Below are 19,544 nucleotides of genomic sequence, written 5' to 3' on the forward strand. Positions count from 1 at the left end.
GGGTCAGATGAACTCGCTGCTGGACCCGTGTTGAATAAATGAGCTGCAGACGTGGACCAACACAACGTGGAAACACGTTGTTGAATCACAATAATAAAGTGGTGGCAGCGCTTTGTTATTTTTACTTTGTGCTGCGTTTCCAGCATCCGTCTCATGGTGTGAAGGGTAAAACGTGCATCTGTACGAGGTAACGTTTAAATTACAGCCCATCTGCCTCCTCATCCATATGCATGGAAACACACAGATGAGTGGCCTTGCTTGTTTCTCTCTTTAGTTTCAAGCTCAGCTGAACAGAGGTGGGAAGAAAAACACTTTAAATTCAAGGAGAATCTTGGATGTAAACACCTCCAAACATCCCCCCTCCTTCCTCTGCCTCGCTCCGTGCGCTTTATGCCGGATGCTTTTATCCCTGACTCTGGGCTACGCTATGAATATATGAGGTGATGCTCTCCTCATCCCTGTGGGGAAACTCCCTCAGCTCGGCTCCGCCGCCTCCACGCAGAGGTCGGAGGTCAGAGGTCAGCGTTTGGGATTAGCTACACCCAGATTTAGCTTCAGCATCGAACTGCTCGAGTCTTGGACTCACGTTCGTTGTGCTTGAGAATTATTGTGTTTGTGTTTCATAGATAATTCATATTTAAATAAGGATGTAATAAACCCAACACTGACCTACACTCTTCATGCAGATCTGCTGACCTTATTCACCAAACGAAGCGTAGTGGCTTCTGATCGCAGAGCGCTTTACAACGGAGGAGACGAGACTTCTCCCTTGATTCTGCTGTTAAAAAAGCTCGACCTTGACCTACATACAGGAATAGACGCACACCCAGCTGTCAGACGACCTCCTGCTCCTGTGCCTCCGTCTCGTTCCCCTGCTGCCGGATTTGTGTGTCAAGAGCCGTGATGCGTCGCTGCGTGTTTGGAGGATGTTTATTTGTGTTTGCGTGCGTTTATTTTTAACCAAACATTCACGGGAGCTCAGCTCCTCCAGCTCATGAGCGCGACGTCTCGAATCACTGCCTGACTGATAATAAATTAAAAAGACAGACGAGATGACAACACACAGGCATCTTGTCAGGTTTCAATTTCCTGTTCTGTGGCTGTGATTGAGGTGATTGATTGGATGATGTCTGACAGAGAAGCTCAGATGGAGCCGCTAGCATTCAGACAGCGGCATCAGCATCCAACCACTGCTGGGTTTATTATGTGTATTTTTTTTAGATTACTGATAACGACCAGTGAAGCCGGTCCAGTTGTGCAGCTGCACTGACTCAAACCAAAGCCGAAGCTGAGGTTCAAACAGGAAAAGTCGTTCTGTGTGTGTGTGTGTGTGTGTGTGTGTGTGTGTGTGTGTGTGTGTGTGTGTGTGTGTGTGCGTGCGTGCGTGCGTGTGTGCGTGCGTGTGTGTGTGTGTTGGGTCATGGACAGAGACGTATGAGCTGGAACAGAAAACAATGTAGGAACCAAACAAGCAGCGCGGCTGCAGGCAGAGATCCATACGTCCACAGCCTTAATTGATGACTGAGCAGTGGCTCTGTGTATATTTGTGTGTGTGTAGTATCGACAGAGCCGCTCTCTCCCCAGACCTGAGCTCAATAAGCCTCGACTTCAAACAAACCCCGACCACTTCACACAGGATGAGAGGAGAGCAGAGAGGTGAGCTGAGGAGCCAGGATGATGGAGGAGAAGCCGTGATGAGGAGCAGACGTTCTCTGAGCGCAGGCGAGATTCTGAATCTGACGCGAGCAAAGATCACAGCAGAGGAAACGCTCCGATTAACACACACCTGGCGTCCAGGCGCTACCTGACCATCCCAGTACCAGAGCTCGTCGCCATGGCAACCCCTCCCATCCTTAGACCTGGAAGCTGTTGCACCACTCGGCTCACATCAGTCTGATGCCTTCTGTGGTTCAGCCAAATGTTGGGTTTAACTCATTTTACTGCATTTACAGGCATTTAACAACTATTGCTACAAAAAACATCAAACTCAATATCATATTTTAACAATCTTCTTAATCCAAGACAGCAAAACTTTGAAATACATCATTTGGCGTCACCTTTGGGTTAAAATGTGTTTCTGCTGATCAGCTGTTTCCTCCGGCTGCGGCGGCTTCGCTGTGGTTCGTCCTTTCGCCTCCCACGGCTCCACTCTGATGTGGATCTGAAGGAGCAGATTCCAGTTCCGCCGGATAACAGGATAGTTAGCGGTGACTCGCAGATAAGAAAAGTTTGATCCAGGAGCTGGAGATAACAGGATGTGAAAGGCTGTTAGTCATATCTCCCTTCAGCACGCGTTGAGTTTTACAGGCTCTGACCCGCTCGTCTCCAACCGGTCCAGAACCGCTCCGCTTTGATTCTAGCCCCGAAGATCCTGCTCCTACATTATGGTCAGCTGCTTCACGATGCTCAGCCTGATGTGTGTGTGTGTGTGTATTGCTGCAGGGCATTTGTTAAGCAAAACATATTCTTCATCTTCTTGGTTTGACCATTGTTTAGATCGTTGATCAGGGTTAGAGCTCATCGTGATTCAACCCGCCGTCATGTGACGCTGGATGCTCATTAAGCAGGAACGGTGATTCCAAGCAGGGAAGCTCGATAAGGACGCTCCCTGTTCCTGGATTAGGGAACCTGGACCAGCTCCAGCTGCAGCGGAGCCACGTGCACTCTTATCGCCGCGCCGTTATCGGGCCGACAGGTGCAGGTGGTGATACGCTAGGTTTCAGTAAGAATACACTAGATTCTATTACGGCACACAGCAACATTTTAACAACAGAAATCTGCTGCTGCTTTATTTTCAGTCCCATTCCACTTCTTGGCAAGTAGCGATGGTGTGGGAGGCTTATTATTATTCAATTTTGGTGCATTAACCCTTGCTGTGTAGCCTCTGCTCCGCTACCAGCTGCTACTCACTGTCTCTTCTCATGGAGGAGCTGTGAATAAATCAGCCTTTGTCCGGTTCTAGGATCTGCGGTTCTGCGGCCCTTCATGCGTCTCTCCCCAGCGCTCTCATTATGATTCTCGGTGTGTGAGTCTGGCTCGTCAGTGGCTCGACACACACGCAAACACACATTGTTTGTCCAGCGGTTCGTGCTCCGGGTTCGTTAATTGAATGTCTGTGCTCATGTAAGCGGCTGTGAGAGGCAGTGAGAGGATGCCACGGTGCATTAGGAAGACAAGCTGTGTGTGTGTGTGCGCGTCTAGTAAATAGGATAAAGTCCAGAGGACCTTGAACGCAGCCTCTCCTGGGTCCTGGCGAATCGAGCTGCAAACAAATGTGACGGCGGAGGCAGGAAGGCGGCAGGTGAGAGATGGAGCTGAAGAGCTGGGTGTCGTCTGCAAAGGGGCACATCCATAATGAGAACAGTGAACGTCCGCAAGCACGGGCTGTTTGATACATTATGTCAGGATACACAGGACACGTGGGATTTCTTTTAAGGTTAAATGATTGATCTCACCTTCAAATCATAGTACAATTTAGAAACATTGTTGATTCTAATGAACCTTTAGAACTTAGAGGTTTTAGCACCTTGGACTTTGGAGGCCATGTTTTTACAAATTATGACAGAATCTGGGCCATTTGAATTTTTTTAATGTAAAACAAAAAAAATGTTTTTGTTTATTTGTCCAAATAAAACAGCTTTTAACATTTCTTTGAACATGTAACACACTTTTAAATGGAGCTAAACAGAGCCATAGATCAGTAGAGTCTTGGCTAATTATATCCAATAAGGGCTGATTTTAAACGTGCCAATAGAAAAGCACAGAAGTCGGTAAAATAAGATTGACAGCTTTGCCGGCCAATCAAACTCAAGCTGCTCCTCTGCAGCGGGAAACCTCGTAGCGCGTGTCCGACGTTTGGAGATGCTAGCATGGAGGGATGATAGTAGCAGCTAGCAAAAAAAAAGGTTCAACAGCTAGCGTGAGCTCATCACTAAATAATATTCTTACGACATAAAAGCAAAGGTAGGAGACATTTCACTCCCTTCACTGTGTTTGTGAGCAGTTGGAGCTTTTCGTTGAACTGAGTGGAGTCTTTTATATTAGCTGGAGGTTGTTTGGTTTCCATACGTTACTGTAGGTTGAGCTAGAAATGCTAGTGGCGGTAGATGGACTTTAATATTTTTTTGATTCTAGTTGTTTTTGCAGCAACTTAATGCATTCTGCTGTCTACTGTGCAGAGTATTTCTATATTCTTTTACTATCACTAGATGATGCGTTCAGGTTCACCCCTGCTCGTCGTTCTTCTCATTTATTTCCTCCTCCTCTTGGCTGGAGTTTCTTTCTTTCTCCTACTCTCCATTAGCTCCATGTTCTCCTTTTTGCTGCTCCCTTGTTTCTAACTTGCTTGTTTTGTCTCCTCCTTCCTCTTTTCTAGCGGTTCCTCCTTATTACCTCTCCTGCTTCCTTTCTACCCATCATCTTCCTGCTCCTCCTCTTCCATCTCTAGCTCACAGCCTCACCCTTTCCGCCCTTCTTCCTGATTCTTCTCCTCCATTTTTTTACCTCCGTTCTTCCTCCATCCCTCCCTCTTGTTCTTCATGCTTCGTTGTTACAGCCACCAGGGGAAGAAGTATCTACACACACACATCGAGGCTGACTCCCAGCCCTCTAATGGCCCCATTTAGACAATGTGTCGCATCAGCAAGTCGAATGGCTGAATAATGAGGAGCGAAGACGGAGGAGGGGGGCGGCCTTCCACATCCCTCCATCTCCACTGCTTTATTGTAAATGTTGTTGTGTTACACACTGCATCGTGTGTGTGCTCGTACATCACGCTGTCTGTCGACATGTGTGGTCGTTGAGGAGAAATATGTCCTCAACTTCCTGTTATGTTTATGATGAGGGGAAAAGAGCGAGCGTCTCTTCTCATGATGCACTTCTACAGAAACCTCCTCCGTCTCTGCTGACGCTGCTCCGTCTCATACGCGACTCACGCCTTTGACGCGAGCGCTCGTGGCCTGAGACAAACAGACGCTGAAGCCGCTCCCACCTTGTGTTTGTCTGTTCAGAGCGTAGTCAGATTTATCTGCCACATTAGCGTTTATTATCTTATTTTATGGGCATAATATTTCTGAAGATGTGTGCAGAACGGCTGCTTTTCACTGGCGGTTGGGTTGGTTCCCATTCAGTCAGTGCTACAGAAGAAGAAGAAGGAATTAGACGAAGGAGCTCAGTAATTCATCACGTTCACACTTAACTCTTTGTGTTGCATTCAGTCGTAGTTAAAGTTTCTTTGGAAAATGTTCCTCACTAACGTGTTCAAGGACACTCTGACATTAAAGGGTGAGTTTAACTGTAACGCTTTCTTTCAGACCATCACTACATTCTCATTATTATATGAGCTGAAATACAGTACAGCGACGTGTGTGCACGTTCCTTTTAATGAAGGAAACTAAAGCAAACGTTCTCAAAGTGGTTCTCACTGAGAACGTTTGAGGACTGAGATGAACTCGGGGTGCGTGGAAACTACAGATCCTCTCATCAGGCTGTGCTGACGAGTCTGTGATTGGAAGCACCTGTTCTCCTGGCGCTTGCTGAGTCAGCTGCTCAGGTGCTGCCTGATCCAGAGCTGCAGGAGTTAGTTCAATCTGTGTTCCAGTTCCGTAGAGAAGCGAGTCACGGCCGCGTGCGTCGCACTGTTAAAAGAGAAAGGAGGAAACGGTGAGCGCTGGCAGATTAAATTAAGGCAAAGTAAATAAAATTTGTCTGGTGATCATTTGTGTGTGTGTGTGTGTGTGTGTGTGTGTGTGTGTGTGTGTGTGTGTGTGTGTGTGTGTGTGTGTGTGTGTGAGACGATGAAAGGGCAGTTTATGATGCAGCGTTCGTCTTACGCTCACTTAAAGCTTGTTTACAGTGAATAATACAGAACAAAAGAAAGTCACTGCCCTGAAAGAACTCGACTCAGTTATTTTCCTACATCATTCAGCCCCAGTGACAATGAATAGTAAACAGAAGTACAGAGACCACTCTACAAAACTAATGACGAATTATTTAGTATTAGAAAGTACAGACAAAAATCTATGTTACCATAGAAACGAGTGGAAAAATGATAAAGTTGAGGTTGAGTTTGTGGATGTGATGAAAATCTAGCAACTAAAACTGCATAAGATTTTTTTCAGGACTGAATATAGAGAAATAAACCTGATGTGGTCAGAGCAGGAAGAAGCAGCAGCTCAATGAGGATGTGATGTCATTTACAGGGTCCAACTGATTATTATGTTTGTTCCAGTACTGTAATTATAAAATAAATTAAAAATTATTTTTACATAAAACTAAATAAATGGTTTATTCTTGTGCACTTTACAAAGGGAAACACACTGTTTGTACATTTAAGTCAATTTTATATGATCAGAAAATGAAAACCTGGGACTTGAAAGCACAACAAAAGCTGCTGAGAGACAAAGTGCAGCATTTATTCAGAAAACAAGTGAAGAGCAGCTTTCATCTTGTTAAATATCGACGAGTAGGACGTTAAAAAACACTTAGAAGCTTCTGAAACGACCCCTGAAAGCTCCCGATGCTCTTACTTCCCCACTCGCCGTCCTCCTGCAGCAGGAGGCCGGCTGTAATGTACATCTAACACACGCAGAGTGGATTAACTGTTTGACCGGCTGCTCCTCAGATCTCAGACGCGGAGTGGGAGGACATGCTGGAAGGGTTCGATGAGCGGAGCTACCTGAACGCTCGGCGCTGGAGGCCCGGGGACGACCCGTACACCCTGTACGCCTTCAACCAGAGGGAGAGCGAACGCATCCCCAGCAACCGGGCCCTGAGGGACACGCGGCACCACAGGTACGAGCCCACGCCGTGGGAACCCGAGCCCGGGTCCGTGTGCAGCGTGCACTCATCAGCTGCAGTGTAACAGCCAAGCACGCGCATTGGACCGTCACTCAGCAGCTGCGTGCGCTGCTCGTAATTAGTCCCCTATCTGCACTAAAGCAAATTTAGATTATGGAACCAAACACGTCTTCATGGAGAAACCACCAAATTACAATCCCTGCTTCCGTCAAGAAATTAAATTAAACACCAAAATAGAAATCCTCTTAGTGGAGCCGTCCTCTTGTTTCGGGGTGGAGATAAGCGGTTCGGCGGCCGCCTCGTTACACGTCTCAGCCGATAAGAACTTGGAGGTCCGGTGTAACCGGGCCGAGCCTCGACACACACACACACACGCACACGCACACACACACACACACACACACACACACACACACACACACACACACACACACACACACACACACACACACACACACACACACACTTCTTCCTGCAGCGTTGCTTAAAGCAAGTTCTCTGACGCTGCATCGTGTCAGAAGCTGCCGCGTCGCTCCACTGAGCTGTTTAATCAACACTTGTAGACAAAGAGAGGAGTTCACTCTTCTTTCTAACAAGTCGGAGACTTTTAATCATTTCTGCCTCATTAGTGAGTCTTGCAGCTTCTTCTTGACCTCTGAAGATCAGCAGAAGCAGCCAGATGGTGTGCGAGCTCTGCTCTGCAGCCTCCTGCCTGGAAGGATCGCTCCCTGAGGCTCCGGGTTTTATGTGTGGAGCAAAAACAAGGTGCAGCTATAATCTAACTATCATTATAAAAGTTTGGGGCCGTGTGTAAAATGGGAGTTTTAGAAGCTGACGTTCTTTTTTGTGCTGAGGCGTCGCATCACATGGACCGAGCCTCACGCCTTAATTACTCATGAAGTCCGTGTCATGATCATTTGAGGGGGTTTTTGTCACCTTGATCCTTTAAGAGTCTGATTTACTGCCTGTCTAGGTGCCGTTACTGTGCCCATACTGTTGTTCCGGGCTGGAGCTGGCGCCGTTTCCTCTGTAATCACCCAGATGTGTCTGACCATGTGTGAACTATAGCTCTTTTATGTCTGCAGAGGGATATTTATTTTACATTTTTATGGAGCTGCAAAAACAGAGAAGTAGATTAATGGCTACCAACTCCAGCAGGAGCATCCATTTTCCTGTTGTGATGTCGTAGTTCGGTGTGTGATTAAAGGTTACCAGGCAGCTCACGGTGACCCAGCGCTCTAATAGGAAGCTGCGTGTGGGCGTTAATTGGGTGTCTGCTCGTTCTGCCAGTTTTCTGTGAGCATGACTAAAGTCCGGATGACGGCCGCTGCTGCTGCTGGTTGGTTGTTGGTGGTTGGTGGTGAGCACAGTGGGCTGCACCACGTAGGAAGCTGAAAATCTGCTCGCAAAAATGGCCCGTAGGTCGTGTGTGTGTGTGCGTGCGTGTGTGCGTGCGTGTGTGTGTCTGTGCCTGTCCGTACGTGCGTGCGTGTGTGTGTGATGCGTGATGTCAGTCGTAGCTTGTCTTTAACACTGTGCATGCGTCAAACTGTGCACACGCACCCACCAGCGTGTGTGTTTCTGCGCGCCCATATGTGGCGGCTAATGTGCGTAAATGTGGATCGCCTGCATCATCTGGTGTGTTTCTGGAGGAGGAAAATAAGTGTCGCGCTGACATAAGGCAGTGGAAAGTGAGAGTAGGAAGGGGGAAGCAGAGATCCGCTCACACATTAATGTGTGAGCGGGAGGTAGGGGGCTGATAGTGCTCATTTATCGCACACAGGAGCGATGAAGGCTGTGTGCGTGTGTGCGTGCACCAGGGTTGGTGTTATGTGATTATCTGTGAACTCACATCTCATGAGCGCCTGGCAGGGAAAATGATAGCGCAGCTCCGTGCACTCTGCTGGGACAGAAAAAAGCCCGCGTGAAGCGCTCGGCCCGAGCCGTATTCTTAGAAACACCTTCTCGTCTGCAGCAGACCCGCTGAGAGGCCTCCTACGCGCCGGCTCTGTTCCCAAGTGGAACCATTATGGTGGAAATTCACTGCTGGAGAACGTGAGCGTCGCAGGCGGTTGGGGAGAGGTGATAAGGTGGCGGTGGTCTCTGCTGCTGCATCTGCTGCTCAGAACCGGCTCGGATGGAGGCCGTCTGCCTGGACCAGCTGGGATCAGAGCGGAGAATCAGGGAGACGAAGACAACGAGAACAGAACCTGAAATTACACGTGGAAGCTCTTTTAAATCGCCACGCTTGTCATTTTCCAGCTAAAGTGACAGACTAAAACTCTGAGCCCGGCTCCAAACAGTGTCCTGCTACAGTTATGAACGTTTATCCCTGTTTTCATAACGCTGTGTTTGTACTGCTGTCACCGCTGAATCTTCAGCTGCTGAATGAAACTACCAGAGCATTTCTGACGGGAGCCACACACCAGAAGCTGGCAGATGAAAGCAGGGCAGCTTTAACGAAGGCGCCACGTCTGTTATTTACCCAGCAGGACAACCATCACCTGAAGACACCGCTCCGGTGGACTCCTGTAGCCTGCAGGCTGACAGAGACCTGCAAACCTGGCAACCGTGGACTGCACTGACCTTCATCACGTTAGAGGCGGGAGGAGGCTGGTTTAACATGCAGCATTAGCCTGCTGTGATGTGTTCTATATTGTTAACTCCACTTGATGTTTGTGTGAATGTGCAGTGAGGACTGGGAATTAGGACGTGTGCAAAGACTTTGTGTGGTATTTTTGGAAGGAGAGGCAGATTGTCTGGGTTGTCACTGTGTTGGGAGAGGTGCTCTGTCACTATCTCATATCTGAAGCAGGAGCAGTGAGGAGGTGAGGAAGATGAGAGGAGAGCTACAAATGGCTTAGGGGAAGATGGGGAGATAGGAGAGACAGGGTGGCTTTAAAACGAGGGCGAGGGAAGAGGATGAGGACGAGTCAAGAGGAGATTAGGAAACGGGGAGAGAGGGGGATGTGGAGGAGGGGAGGAGGCGCCACCAGCTGCTGAAAGGAGAAATAATTGGCACATGTGGAGCTGGAGGAGCCGCGTGTTTGTGTGTTTATCTGCGTGAACAGGGGAACCTCCCTGCTCTCAGCCAGTCTATAAACAGCAGGGATTAGATCCAAGCACCAAGACAATGAGGAAGCGCGTCCTTCAGCACCACGCGACGGCTTCATACGGCAGCAAACGCGAGATGTTCTCCAACGAGATAAACGTTTGACCGCGTGATTTAATGCTGAGGAAGGAAAGTGCTGCAGCCGCACTGATAACAAAAAAACACTTTTCTTATCGCACCTGAGTTTATTGTTTCACTATCTGAGACTTAAATACATGTAAGAAGTGTTCCCTCGCCCCAAGCCCTGGATGAGCCCGGTTCTGTCCTGTAGCCGCAGTGGGTCCAGAACAATCTGAGGAGAACCTGCATTATGAAGTACATGATTTAATACTGTTGATACAGCAGCACATGAGTCTTTGTTTGAGTCCTGAGCCGCTCAGAGAGCGATGAAAGCGTTGTGATTGATAAGTAGCGCCCGGAGACGGGAGCTTCTGGAAACGGATGAGCAGTGATTCCATAAGCGGTGACGCCGGAGGGTGTGAAATTACCGCCATCGCTCTCCTCCGAGGCCCCACTGAATAAAACACCCCGCGCACATTTGTCACTGTCTCGGTGGCGCCGGGCGGAGATGCGTCGGCCTCTAGCGCCGCTGACTCACCGCTAATCGCTCCATCGCTGGGCCGGTCCTTCAACGCGTCTCACTAACTGGATCAGGAAGTTACTCAACAAGCGGCGAGCGTGAGCGCGCGTGTCGTCAGCATCTTCTCACACTCGTCATCGTCGGAGTCATCGTCGGAGTCAGCGTCGGAGTCAGCGTCGGAGTCAGCGTCGGAGTCACCGTCGGAGTCATCGTCGGAGTCAAGTGTCCTGAATCAGGACGCGCAGACAAACATTCATCAGCGCTGGTTCCGCCCACGGCAGCTCCTCATCCTCAGATCAGCAGCCAAACAACACAAAGGAGCAGAACCCTGTGAACCTGCTCGACGCAGGAGCCTTTAACTTCCCTCATGAGGCTGTTTATTGGATTTCCCGCTCCAGTGACGGATGATTCAGATCAAGCACTCGAGCTCTGCAGCGCGGCTGTGATTCCACGACGTGCGTCCGACCTCTGCACACGTCACTCAGCGTTTCAGCGTTTGCCGACAGTAAACACAGATTTGGCTGATTTGCAAGTCAGTCGACGCCTGGACATTTAGGCTCAGGCTGTTTCTAACAGAAAATATCCATGTTGAGTCCAGACGTCTGAAAAACTGCCCACGTCAGAGCAAATGTTTCAACAGTTGGAGCTTTGTTTGGTGAGAGTCACAATAAAACTGATTAGAGCTCTGTCGTGACGTCTGCATGTGAAACGTGGCTCAACGAGCTGAAGCCTCATCCAAAATGTTGCTGCTCCCAGAATGCACTGCTGCCACTCACACACTCTGCGTCACCAAGCAACATCCACCTCCTGTAACTTTCTCTTTCATCAGCTTTGATTCAGTTTGAGAGTTGCATCTATTCACGCTCCTCATGTCTTGATCTCATCCTCAGTGTGACCGGGCTGAATCGGGTTCGGCACCTCAGCGAGCGGCGCTAACCTCGCGGCAGGCTCTCCGCCAGGCGAGGAAATCCCCTTGGTGTATTGTGGGTAATCTGCTGATGTGGAACCTGAGCTCTGAAGCACCCGGTGCTCTACAACAGCGCAGAGTGACAGTGACGCTAAGCGGCTTTACCGGGGCTAGCGCCTCTGCTAGCGCCTGTGCTAACGCTCCGCTCTGCCATGTCCAAACAATCAGCGGCTCCATCATCGCTGATACCTGAGTAGATTGGCTGCGCTCCTGTTCGCCTCACTGCTCTGAGCTTCTGGGCCTTTACTGTGGCTTTGTCCTTGTGCAGGAAACATGAAGCAGAGCAGCTCCTCGAAACAGGCCGAGGAAGCTCATAATTATATTTACAGTCCAGGGGTGGAGGCGCGGGGGTGGGGGGTTGAAGCTCTGTGTGATTCAGACATGATGGAGAAACGGAGCCAAATGCAGTCGCTTGGTGAGAGTTGGGACAAACAAATGAAGGAGGCTGAAAAAGGCCGGCGTGTTTGTAATGGCGGCCAATTATCTGGCAGTAAATCCCATCTGGACTCCTCCTCACGTTTGCTATTGATTAATGGAACAGAAGACGTTTCCCTGAACAACAGCTGCAGCTTCGCAAAGCGATGAATGGATTCTCATTGATCCAAGTTGGGTTGAGACACTGTTACACAAGCTTCACTGCCTAATGCGACATGTGCCTCAGCTGACTGTGTGTGTGTGTGTGTGTGTGTGTGTGTGTGTGTGTGTGTGTGTGTGTGTGTGTGTGTGTGTGTGTGTGTGTGTGTGTGTGTGTGTGTGTGTGTCAGCGAGGTCGCGGCGCCTTCGATTGCTCCATTTACTCATTGATTTGACTTTATGGACTGGCTGGTGTAAGTGCCTGTCATCCATCCTGTCACAAGACGCAGTGTGTGTGTGTGTGTGTGTGTGTGTGTGTGTGTGTGTGTGTGTGTGTTTGTGTGTGTGTGTGTGTGTGTGTGCGTGTGCGTGTGTTTGTGTCTGCATGTGTGTTTGTGAGTGCGTACTTGTGTGTTGTTCTGGTATTGAGAAGCACTAATCCTCTTGTTCCCTGACGGTCTCAACCATCCTTCACCTTATTCTCTCCTTCTCCCACTCTTCATCTTAAGCTTCTTTGTTTTCTTACGTCATCACTTCAGTGCTCTGAAATATTCACATTTGTCAGATGTCTTCAGTGATCTGTGAGCTATTGATGAGTGTCATACATGAAGGCGGGCGTCCAGCTCCAGTCGACTGCTCTGTAACAGACAGACTGTTTCTCCTCCGCCGTTTGTCGAACAGTTGCAGGATGTTGTGGCTCAGTGTGATGAGGTCCAGCTTCATGTGAGGTTTTTAACAGCAGCTCTACCTCTTTGTGGAGGAAGCTGCGGGTTCGAATCCAGAGACACAACCCGGTTTGTGCTGGTTGTGAGGTTGGCGCTGGTTTCGCGTGCCGTCGGACAGACCCTGACAGAACCGCTCCTCTTTGACGTGACCAGTAGCGACAGCAGACAAGGCCCTGAATGCAGACGGATCGGCGCCGCCACATCGAGGCCGGCCGTTCATCAGCGCAAATGGAGCGTGTGAAATTTGTGGACGCCGCCGGCGAGTGAGACGTCGCCCGGTGTCACGTTTGCTGAGTGGCTTTTAAGCAACGCGTTCAGGCATGAAGACGGTGTCAAACAGGAGTTAACACACGACGTGCTGCTGGTTCCATTCTAATCAGCGTCGCTCCGGGCTCCGTCCGCTGTAACAGCAGAATTTCAGCATCAGTGAAGGGTCAGAGGTCAGAGGTCAGAGGTGATGATGCACCGTGAGACCAGAGCTGAAGCTGAGTTTGGTTTATTTATTCGTCCTCTGCTTCAAAAGCAGGTAAATGCCTCAGTCTGTCCGCTTGAACCTGATTATCACCAGCTGCAGGTCCGGTCCACACACACTGACGGTTCGGTTCAATGGGTTTCTTTATTCAGCTTTATTCAAATGTAGAGAAGTTAGAAAACTGTGAGAATCTGAGGCCGAGTCTGTATCAGGTCGATGTGTTTATTATTTCAGTCTAAGATGAATAAACGCGTCCAGAGCAACCACAGATCACTGTATCGACTGCTGCCTTTGTGTTTGGTTCTGTGTTTGGTTTTGTGTTTAGTTGTGTGTTTAGTTCCGTGCTTTGTGTTTGGTTCCGTGTTTAGTTGCGTGTTTGTTTCTGTGTTTGGTTGTGTGTTCTGATTTTGGTTCTGTGTTTGGTTGTGTGTTTGGTTCTTTGTTCTGTGTTTGGTTTTGTGTTTGGTTTGGTGTTTAGTTGTGTGTTTAGTTCCGTGCTTTGTGTTTGGTTGTGTGTTTGGTTGTGTGTTTGGTTTCGTGTTTTGTGTTTGGATCCATGTTTGGTTCCGTGTTTGGTTCTGTGTTTTGTGTCTAGTTGTGTGTTTGTTTCTGTGTTTGGTTCTGTGTTTAGTTGTGTGTTTAGTTCCGTGCTTTGTGTTTGGTTCTTTGTTCTGTGTTTGGCTCCGTGTTTGGTTCTGTGTTTGGTTTTGTGTTCTGTGTTGGGTTCCGTGTTTGGTTCTGGGTCGACGCGTGTGCAGGGCCTTCAGCCGACACTTGGACCCGTCCAGACGCCGCTCTCTTCCGGGCCGAGGCCGGCGGTTCGGACCTCCTGGGAGCCGCAGAGGGGACCTCCTCAAACTGTTTTTGAACGTGTCCGTCCGCCTCCGGTTCTGATCCGTTCAGAGCCGGTCAGGTGACGTCTCACCTCAAACACTTGAGCTCTCCCACACGTCTGGAACAATTATGGCTCAGAGACTTCAGGCAGGAACGCAGACAATTAGGTAATGGATCTCAGCAGGAGGTAATCGGCAGGAGGCCACGAGCAGCAGGTGGAATCAGCGGATCGGTCCGCGATAAATGAATACAAATGTTTCCTGTGAGAGGAATGCAAGTTGTCCCATAGTGTAGCTTTACTGCTGGTTTCTCATTAAAGCGCCGATGTGCGGTTCACAGTTGCTAACGGTGTTTTTATGCAGCACTAATCCCTGTGGCGTCATTTAATCCCATTTGAATCAACACGATAAATAACACAATTACCGAAGTCCGTCTGGATTATGAGACGCTGCAGAGGCAGTGGTGGGAAAAGAAGCGCTTCGGCATTTAGATGAGATTAAATCTGATCAGACGAGTGCTGCTTTGATTCCTCTCTCTGGGTAAATGAAGTTGTTGTAGCTACAGAATTAATGCTGCACTGTACAAGATCATTAAATATGAACGCAGGCAGAGCGAGGGTCTGATTGTGAATTATAGATGTTTTCCTTCGCTTCAGTTTCGCTCCTCGTGCACTGACAGCACAGGCAAACAGAGACGTTCATGTAATGATGTTCACATTATTAGACTGAGGAGATGTGGAGTCGTAGATCAGCTGTGACTGAAGGCCTCCTGACCTTTGACCCCTCGTACGCTGTGGCGTCTGTGAACGGTGAAAAGCCTGTTCCCGTCTCATTTTACCTCCTGTAACAATGTGCATTGTAATTCCCTGAATTACTCTGACGACTGACTGCCTGCGAGGAAAAGGGGTAATAAAGGTTTAATGCGAGGGGATGGAGAAAGTCAGACAGAGGAAAGAGAAGCGAGGAAGGAGCTAGAGATGGATCAGCCCCTCCGCCGACATGACAGCCTCATCATAGCGCGACGTGTGTGAGGCCGAGACGCAGGAACAAGACGGAGCGAGGGAGGAAATTGTTCTGTCAGGTTCTCTGGGTGCTGTATCATTATCCTGCGCCGCCTCCCCTCCTCCCTCTGGTCTCGTCTGCTCTGCTGTCCAGCCGCCTAATGGAACAGTCCATGCAAATAGCTGGGGTTAATAGAGCGGGGGGGGTTCAGCGCCGCGGCCACAGGCTGGAGTTCCTGTTTCTCAGCCAGAGGTGACGCACGGCCTTTAAACAAACCTGTTGATTGCTAAGGCCGAAGGAGGGCGGCGGTCGCATTCCACCGGAACCGTGTCCCGCTCCCCGTCCTCCTCCTGCTCCCCGTCCTTCTCCCACTCCCCGTCCTCCTCCTGCTCCCCGTCCTCCTCCTGCTCCCCGTCCTTCTCCCACTCCCCGTCCTCCTCCTGCTCCCCGTCCTCCTCCTGCTCCCTGTCCTTCTCCCGTTCCCCGTCCTCGTCCTCCTCTTCGCGTTCCCCGTCCTACTCCTCCCGCTCCTCGTCCTCCTCCCGCTCCACGTCCCCGTCCTCCTCCTGCTCCCCGTCCTCCTCCTGCTCCCCGTCCTTCTCCCACTCCCCGTCCTCCTCCTGCTCCCCGTCCTCCTCCTGCTCCCTGTCCTTCTCCCGTTCCCTGTCCTCGTCCTCCTCTTCGCGTTCCCCGTCCTACTCCTCCCGCTCCTCGTCCTCCTCCCGCTCCACGTCCCCGTCCTCCTCCTGCTCCCCGTCCTCCTCCCGTTCCCTGTCCTCCTTGCGTTCCCCGTCCTCCTCCTCGCGGTCCCTGTCCTCCTCCTCCCGCTCCCCGTCCTCCTCCTCCCGCTCCTCGTCCTCCTCCTCCCGCTCCCCGTCCTCCTCCTCCCTGTCCTCCTCCTCCCCGTCCTCCTCCCGCTCCCCGTCCTCCTCCCGCTCCCCGTCCTCTTCCCGCTCCTCGTCCTCCTCCCGCTCCCTGTCCTTCTCCCGCTCCCTGTCTCCTCCCGCTCCTCGTCCTCCTCCCGGTCCTCGTCCTCCTCCCGCTCCCCGTCCTCCTTCTCCTCCCGCTTTCTTTCCTCCTCCTCCCGCTCCCGTCCTCCTCCCGCTCCCCGTCCTCCTCCCGTTCCTCATCCTCCTCCTCCCGCTCCCGTCCTCCTCCCGCTCCCCGTCCTCCTCCCGCTCCCCGTCCTCCTTTTCCTCCCGCTCCCCGTCCTCCTTCCGCTCCCCGTCCTCGTCCTCCTCCCGTTCCTCGTCCTTCTCCTCCCGCTCCCCGTCCTCCTTCTCCTCCCGCTCCCCGTCCTCGTCTTCCTCCCGTTCCTCGTCCTTCTCCTCCCGCTCCCCGTCCTCCTCCTCCTCCTCCCCGCTCCCCGTCCTCCTCCCGCTCCCCGTCCTCCTCCTCCCGCTCCCCGTCCTCCTCCTCCCGCTCCCCGTCTTCCTCCTGTCGCAGCCCTCTACGGAGCCCACACAGAAAGCCCGATGCGTCTTAAAATAGCAGGCGGCCCGGTGGGTCCAGACAGCTGCACGTACGGCGCCGACATCCGACTGACAGCTGCACTTAGGATTCAGCAGGTGCTGCTGTAGCATTTTACATTTTAATAACGCGGCGCTGGCATGTGGACCAGCGCAAAGCCTCAGCAGTAATAATAGGGGCCAGTGTGTGTTTCTGCGTTTTCTATTAGCGCTTACTGACACAAACACGCGGAGGCCTGATGTGGGACCACGTCTGAGCGCGACGGGTCGATTCCCGTGCGACTCTTAAGCCGGGTCGGGAGCTTTGCTGATGCGGAGTCGGGGCAGAGGCTGCGTTGACGATCGATCTCCACCGGTGACAGAGGCTTCAACCTCTGCTAGACGAGGCCGCCGGCTGCTAATTCCCTCTAATCAAGTCAGGTACTGGAATAAAGTGGGTGAGATTTAGACGGAGTGGACTCGTGGTCCAGATCCCGCTGATGTCGGAGCATCTGTCGTAGTTGTGTAAGAATCTTAATACATTTTAAGGCGACTCCACTAAATAATGCAGCATAATGAAGGCATCGTGGAGCTGCAGGCTCCGTTTTATTCCCATTATTACTGCTGTGATAATTGTCCCTCAAAGTAACAAAGGCAAACAGTGCCAGCGTGTCAGTTCCGTCGGGTTCAGGTGGGATTCATTCCTCCAGGACTGAGGCGGGTCTGAGTTCTCCACCTCCTCCCAGTCGTAATCGCTGCTGCAGTTACAGCGTCTCCTCGTTTTCGCTCCTGTAATTTAAATCCAGTCCTTTAAAGAGTGTGCCCCAGTTTTTGCATGTGTGGAAGTGCTCGTCCTTGTGGAACTGGAATTTTTCAGAAGTCAGAAAGAGTTTTAATAACCTGACATAAAAATTAACATATGTGGGTCTAATTGGCAACAAAATGATCAGCCATTGCTGTTGCTAGGTAACGAAAAATGCATGATGGGACAAATGGCTCCCAGCAGGTCTGTTCCCAGAGCGTCCACAGTACAACATTATTGTATGTGTAGTTGGAGGTCCTGTGGGCCGGAGAACAGGGTCAGGCCTGGGTTTGGTTTATCCTTTCTGGGTCCGGTTGCTCCCTTTTGGGTCTAGTTGCTTCTTTCTGGGTCCGGTTGCTTCTTTCTGGGTCCGGTTGCTCCCTTTTGGTTCTGGTTGCTTCTTTCTGGGTCCGGTTGCTTTTTTCCGGGTCCGGTTGCTCCCTTCTGGGCCCGGTTGCTCCGGTCACTCCTGGGTTCGGACCTCTCTACACGCTCTGGCTCGGTCTCTGTGTTTCGTGCAGCTGCTCCAGTCACTGACCTCCAGACATTTTTGCTGCTTCTGACTCCAGATCAGGAACCCTCTTTTCAGCGGGGCTTAATGTCGATGAAGGACACTCCCATTTGCTCTGCGTCGCCACACGGCTATTAGTTACGACGCCGCCGCTGCTGCTGCGACACCTTCTGTTCACAGCTGTGCAGCCTGATAATAACTGCTGCCTTCAGGCGTGTGGGGCCTTTTTATTAGTGTGGATGACACAGTGAAGCCACGCAGACAAACCACGCTTCCATGTTAATGATGCTCACTTCCTCCTCTGGAGCTGCTGCAGGAAATGAGAGCGAGCCTCTGATTGTTGGCTTTGATTCCCAGTGACACCTCCCTTTGCTCCTGCTGCTACCCTCTCGCCTTCATTGTCTTTTTAATTTCATATTCTCCTTTCTCTTTGACTCCTCCTGCAGATAAAAGGATGTAAATGAAGCCGGCCGGTGTTGACTGCAGGGCTGAAAGCTGGACAGACTAAGTGGAGGCTCAACTTTTCTTTTTCTCTCTATCGAAACAAACTTTTTGCGGCTCTTCTTTGAGCTGTGAAACCTCCGCTGGTGTTTAAGGTCACGAGGCGACTCGCTGCACGTCGCAGCAGGAGAAATAAACGGATGTGTGCTTACTCTAAATGTAAATGCCCGTCTGCTACTGTACCGTGAATGAATAACCTCCTCCAGTGCTGGCGGTCTGAATGCGCTGGCTGTAATGCATGCACGCCGCTGTAAAGAAAACGGGTCCGTCAGCACGCATGCATCAGTGGCTGCTGAATAAAAACGCCTAATTCCCCTCAGGATGTCCTTTACTGTGATTATAGTCGCCTTTAGTGCCGCAGACCAGCCGCATCGCTGGACCTCTAATCACACGTCCTCCGTCGGGTGACGGAGCTCCTCCTGCCTCAGCTGCTGCAGGTATGGTGTCTGTTTTTGCCTCAGACTGAGGCTGGAGCTAATTCACCTCCATGCGTGAGGGAGCTTCTCAGGTGGCAACAATGAAATGATTCAAAACGCTGCTTATCTGGTGCATCTGAGAGTCTTTGTGCGGCGGCGGCAGCAGAGGTGACCCAGCGGTGCAGCGGCCGCTGCCGCTATTGTAATGTGGCGGCAGAGTTGGTTTAATCCCTGTCCCACTGCAGCCTAATCCAAATGGAGCGCTGAATAGTCCTGAAGCTAATAGCCTCCCAGGAGCTTCTCCACCGGCTCGGCCTCACATTAATGCAAGGTCTGTGTGTGTGTGTGTGTGTGTGTGTGTGTGTGTGTGTGTGTGTGTGTGTGTGTGTGTGTGTGTGTGTGTGTGTGTGTGTGTGTGTGTGTGTGTGTGTGTGTGTGTGTGTGTGTGTGTGTGTGTGTGTGTCTCTCTCTCTCTCTCTCTCTCTCTCTCTCTCTCTCTCTCTCTGAACCATGAATTAAGCGGCCAACTGTGGAGGACAGACCTCAGTAGTTTAAAAGGAGGCTGAACTCCATCCTCCACCTGGAAGGAACGGACGCCTTCTCCTCCTGCAGTGACTAAAGGCAGCCATGAATTAAAGATGGTGCTTACCGGCTCTCCTACATTTAGCAGCGCTGGTCCTCCAGCTTCCAGCTCCCTCTGATGTCTCCTTTGGCCACTTTTTTCTCCCTGCCTCGGTATGAGATTGGTTTCTAAGTGATTTATGGGTGATGAGAGGCTCGTGAGGAGTTTATGTTGTCTCTCCA

The 19,544-nt window shown here is 50.8% G+C and overlaps 1 protein-coding gene across 19 annotated transcripts in view; it reads left to right on the plus strand.

The window, feature by feature from the left end:
- The window catches only part of LOC114849240 (polypeptide N-acetylgalactosaminyltransferase 14-like), a 45,502-nt gene that overhangs the window by 6,769 nt on the left and 19,189 nt on the right, over positions 1 to 19,544 (plus strand). For 16 of the 19 annotated variants that reach the window (XR_008693899.1, XR_008693900.1, XR_008693898.1 and 13 more), the window contains exon 2: positions 6,623 to 6,792. Coding sequence is in view for 10 of the 19 variants with exons in the window: in XM_041069451.2 (XP_040925385.1) it covers positions 6,623 to 6,792 (170 nt within the window). In the remaining 9 variants the exon portion in view is untranslated. Of the gene's footprint in view, positions 1 to 6,622; positions 6,793 to 7,427; positions 7,564 to 19,544 lie in introns of all 19 variants that reach the window. The other 3 variants (XR_008693902.1, XM_055506526.1, XM_029140450.3) reach the window with 2 other exon arrangements.

The sequence above is a fragment of the Betta splendens genome, chromosome 24, assembly GCF_900634795.4.
Source record: "Betta splendens chromosome 24, fBetSpl5.4, whole genome shotgun sequence".
Taxonomy (NCBI): Eukaryota; Metazoa; Chordata; class Actinopteri; order Anabantiformes; family Osphronemidae; genus Betta; species Betta splendens.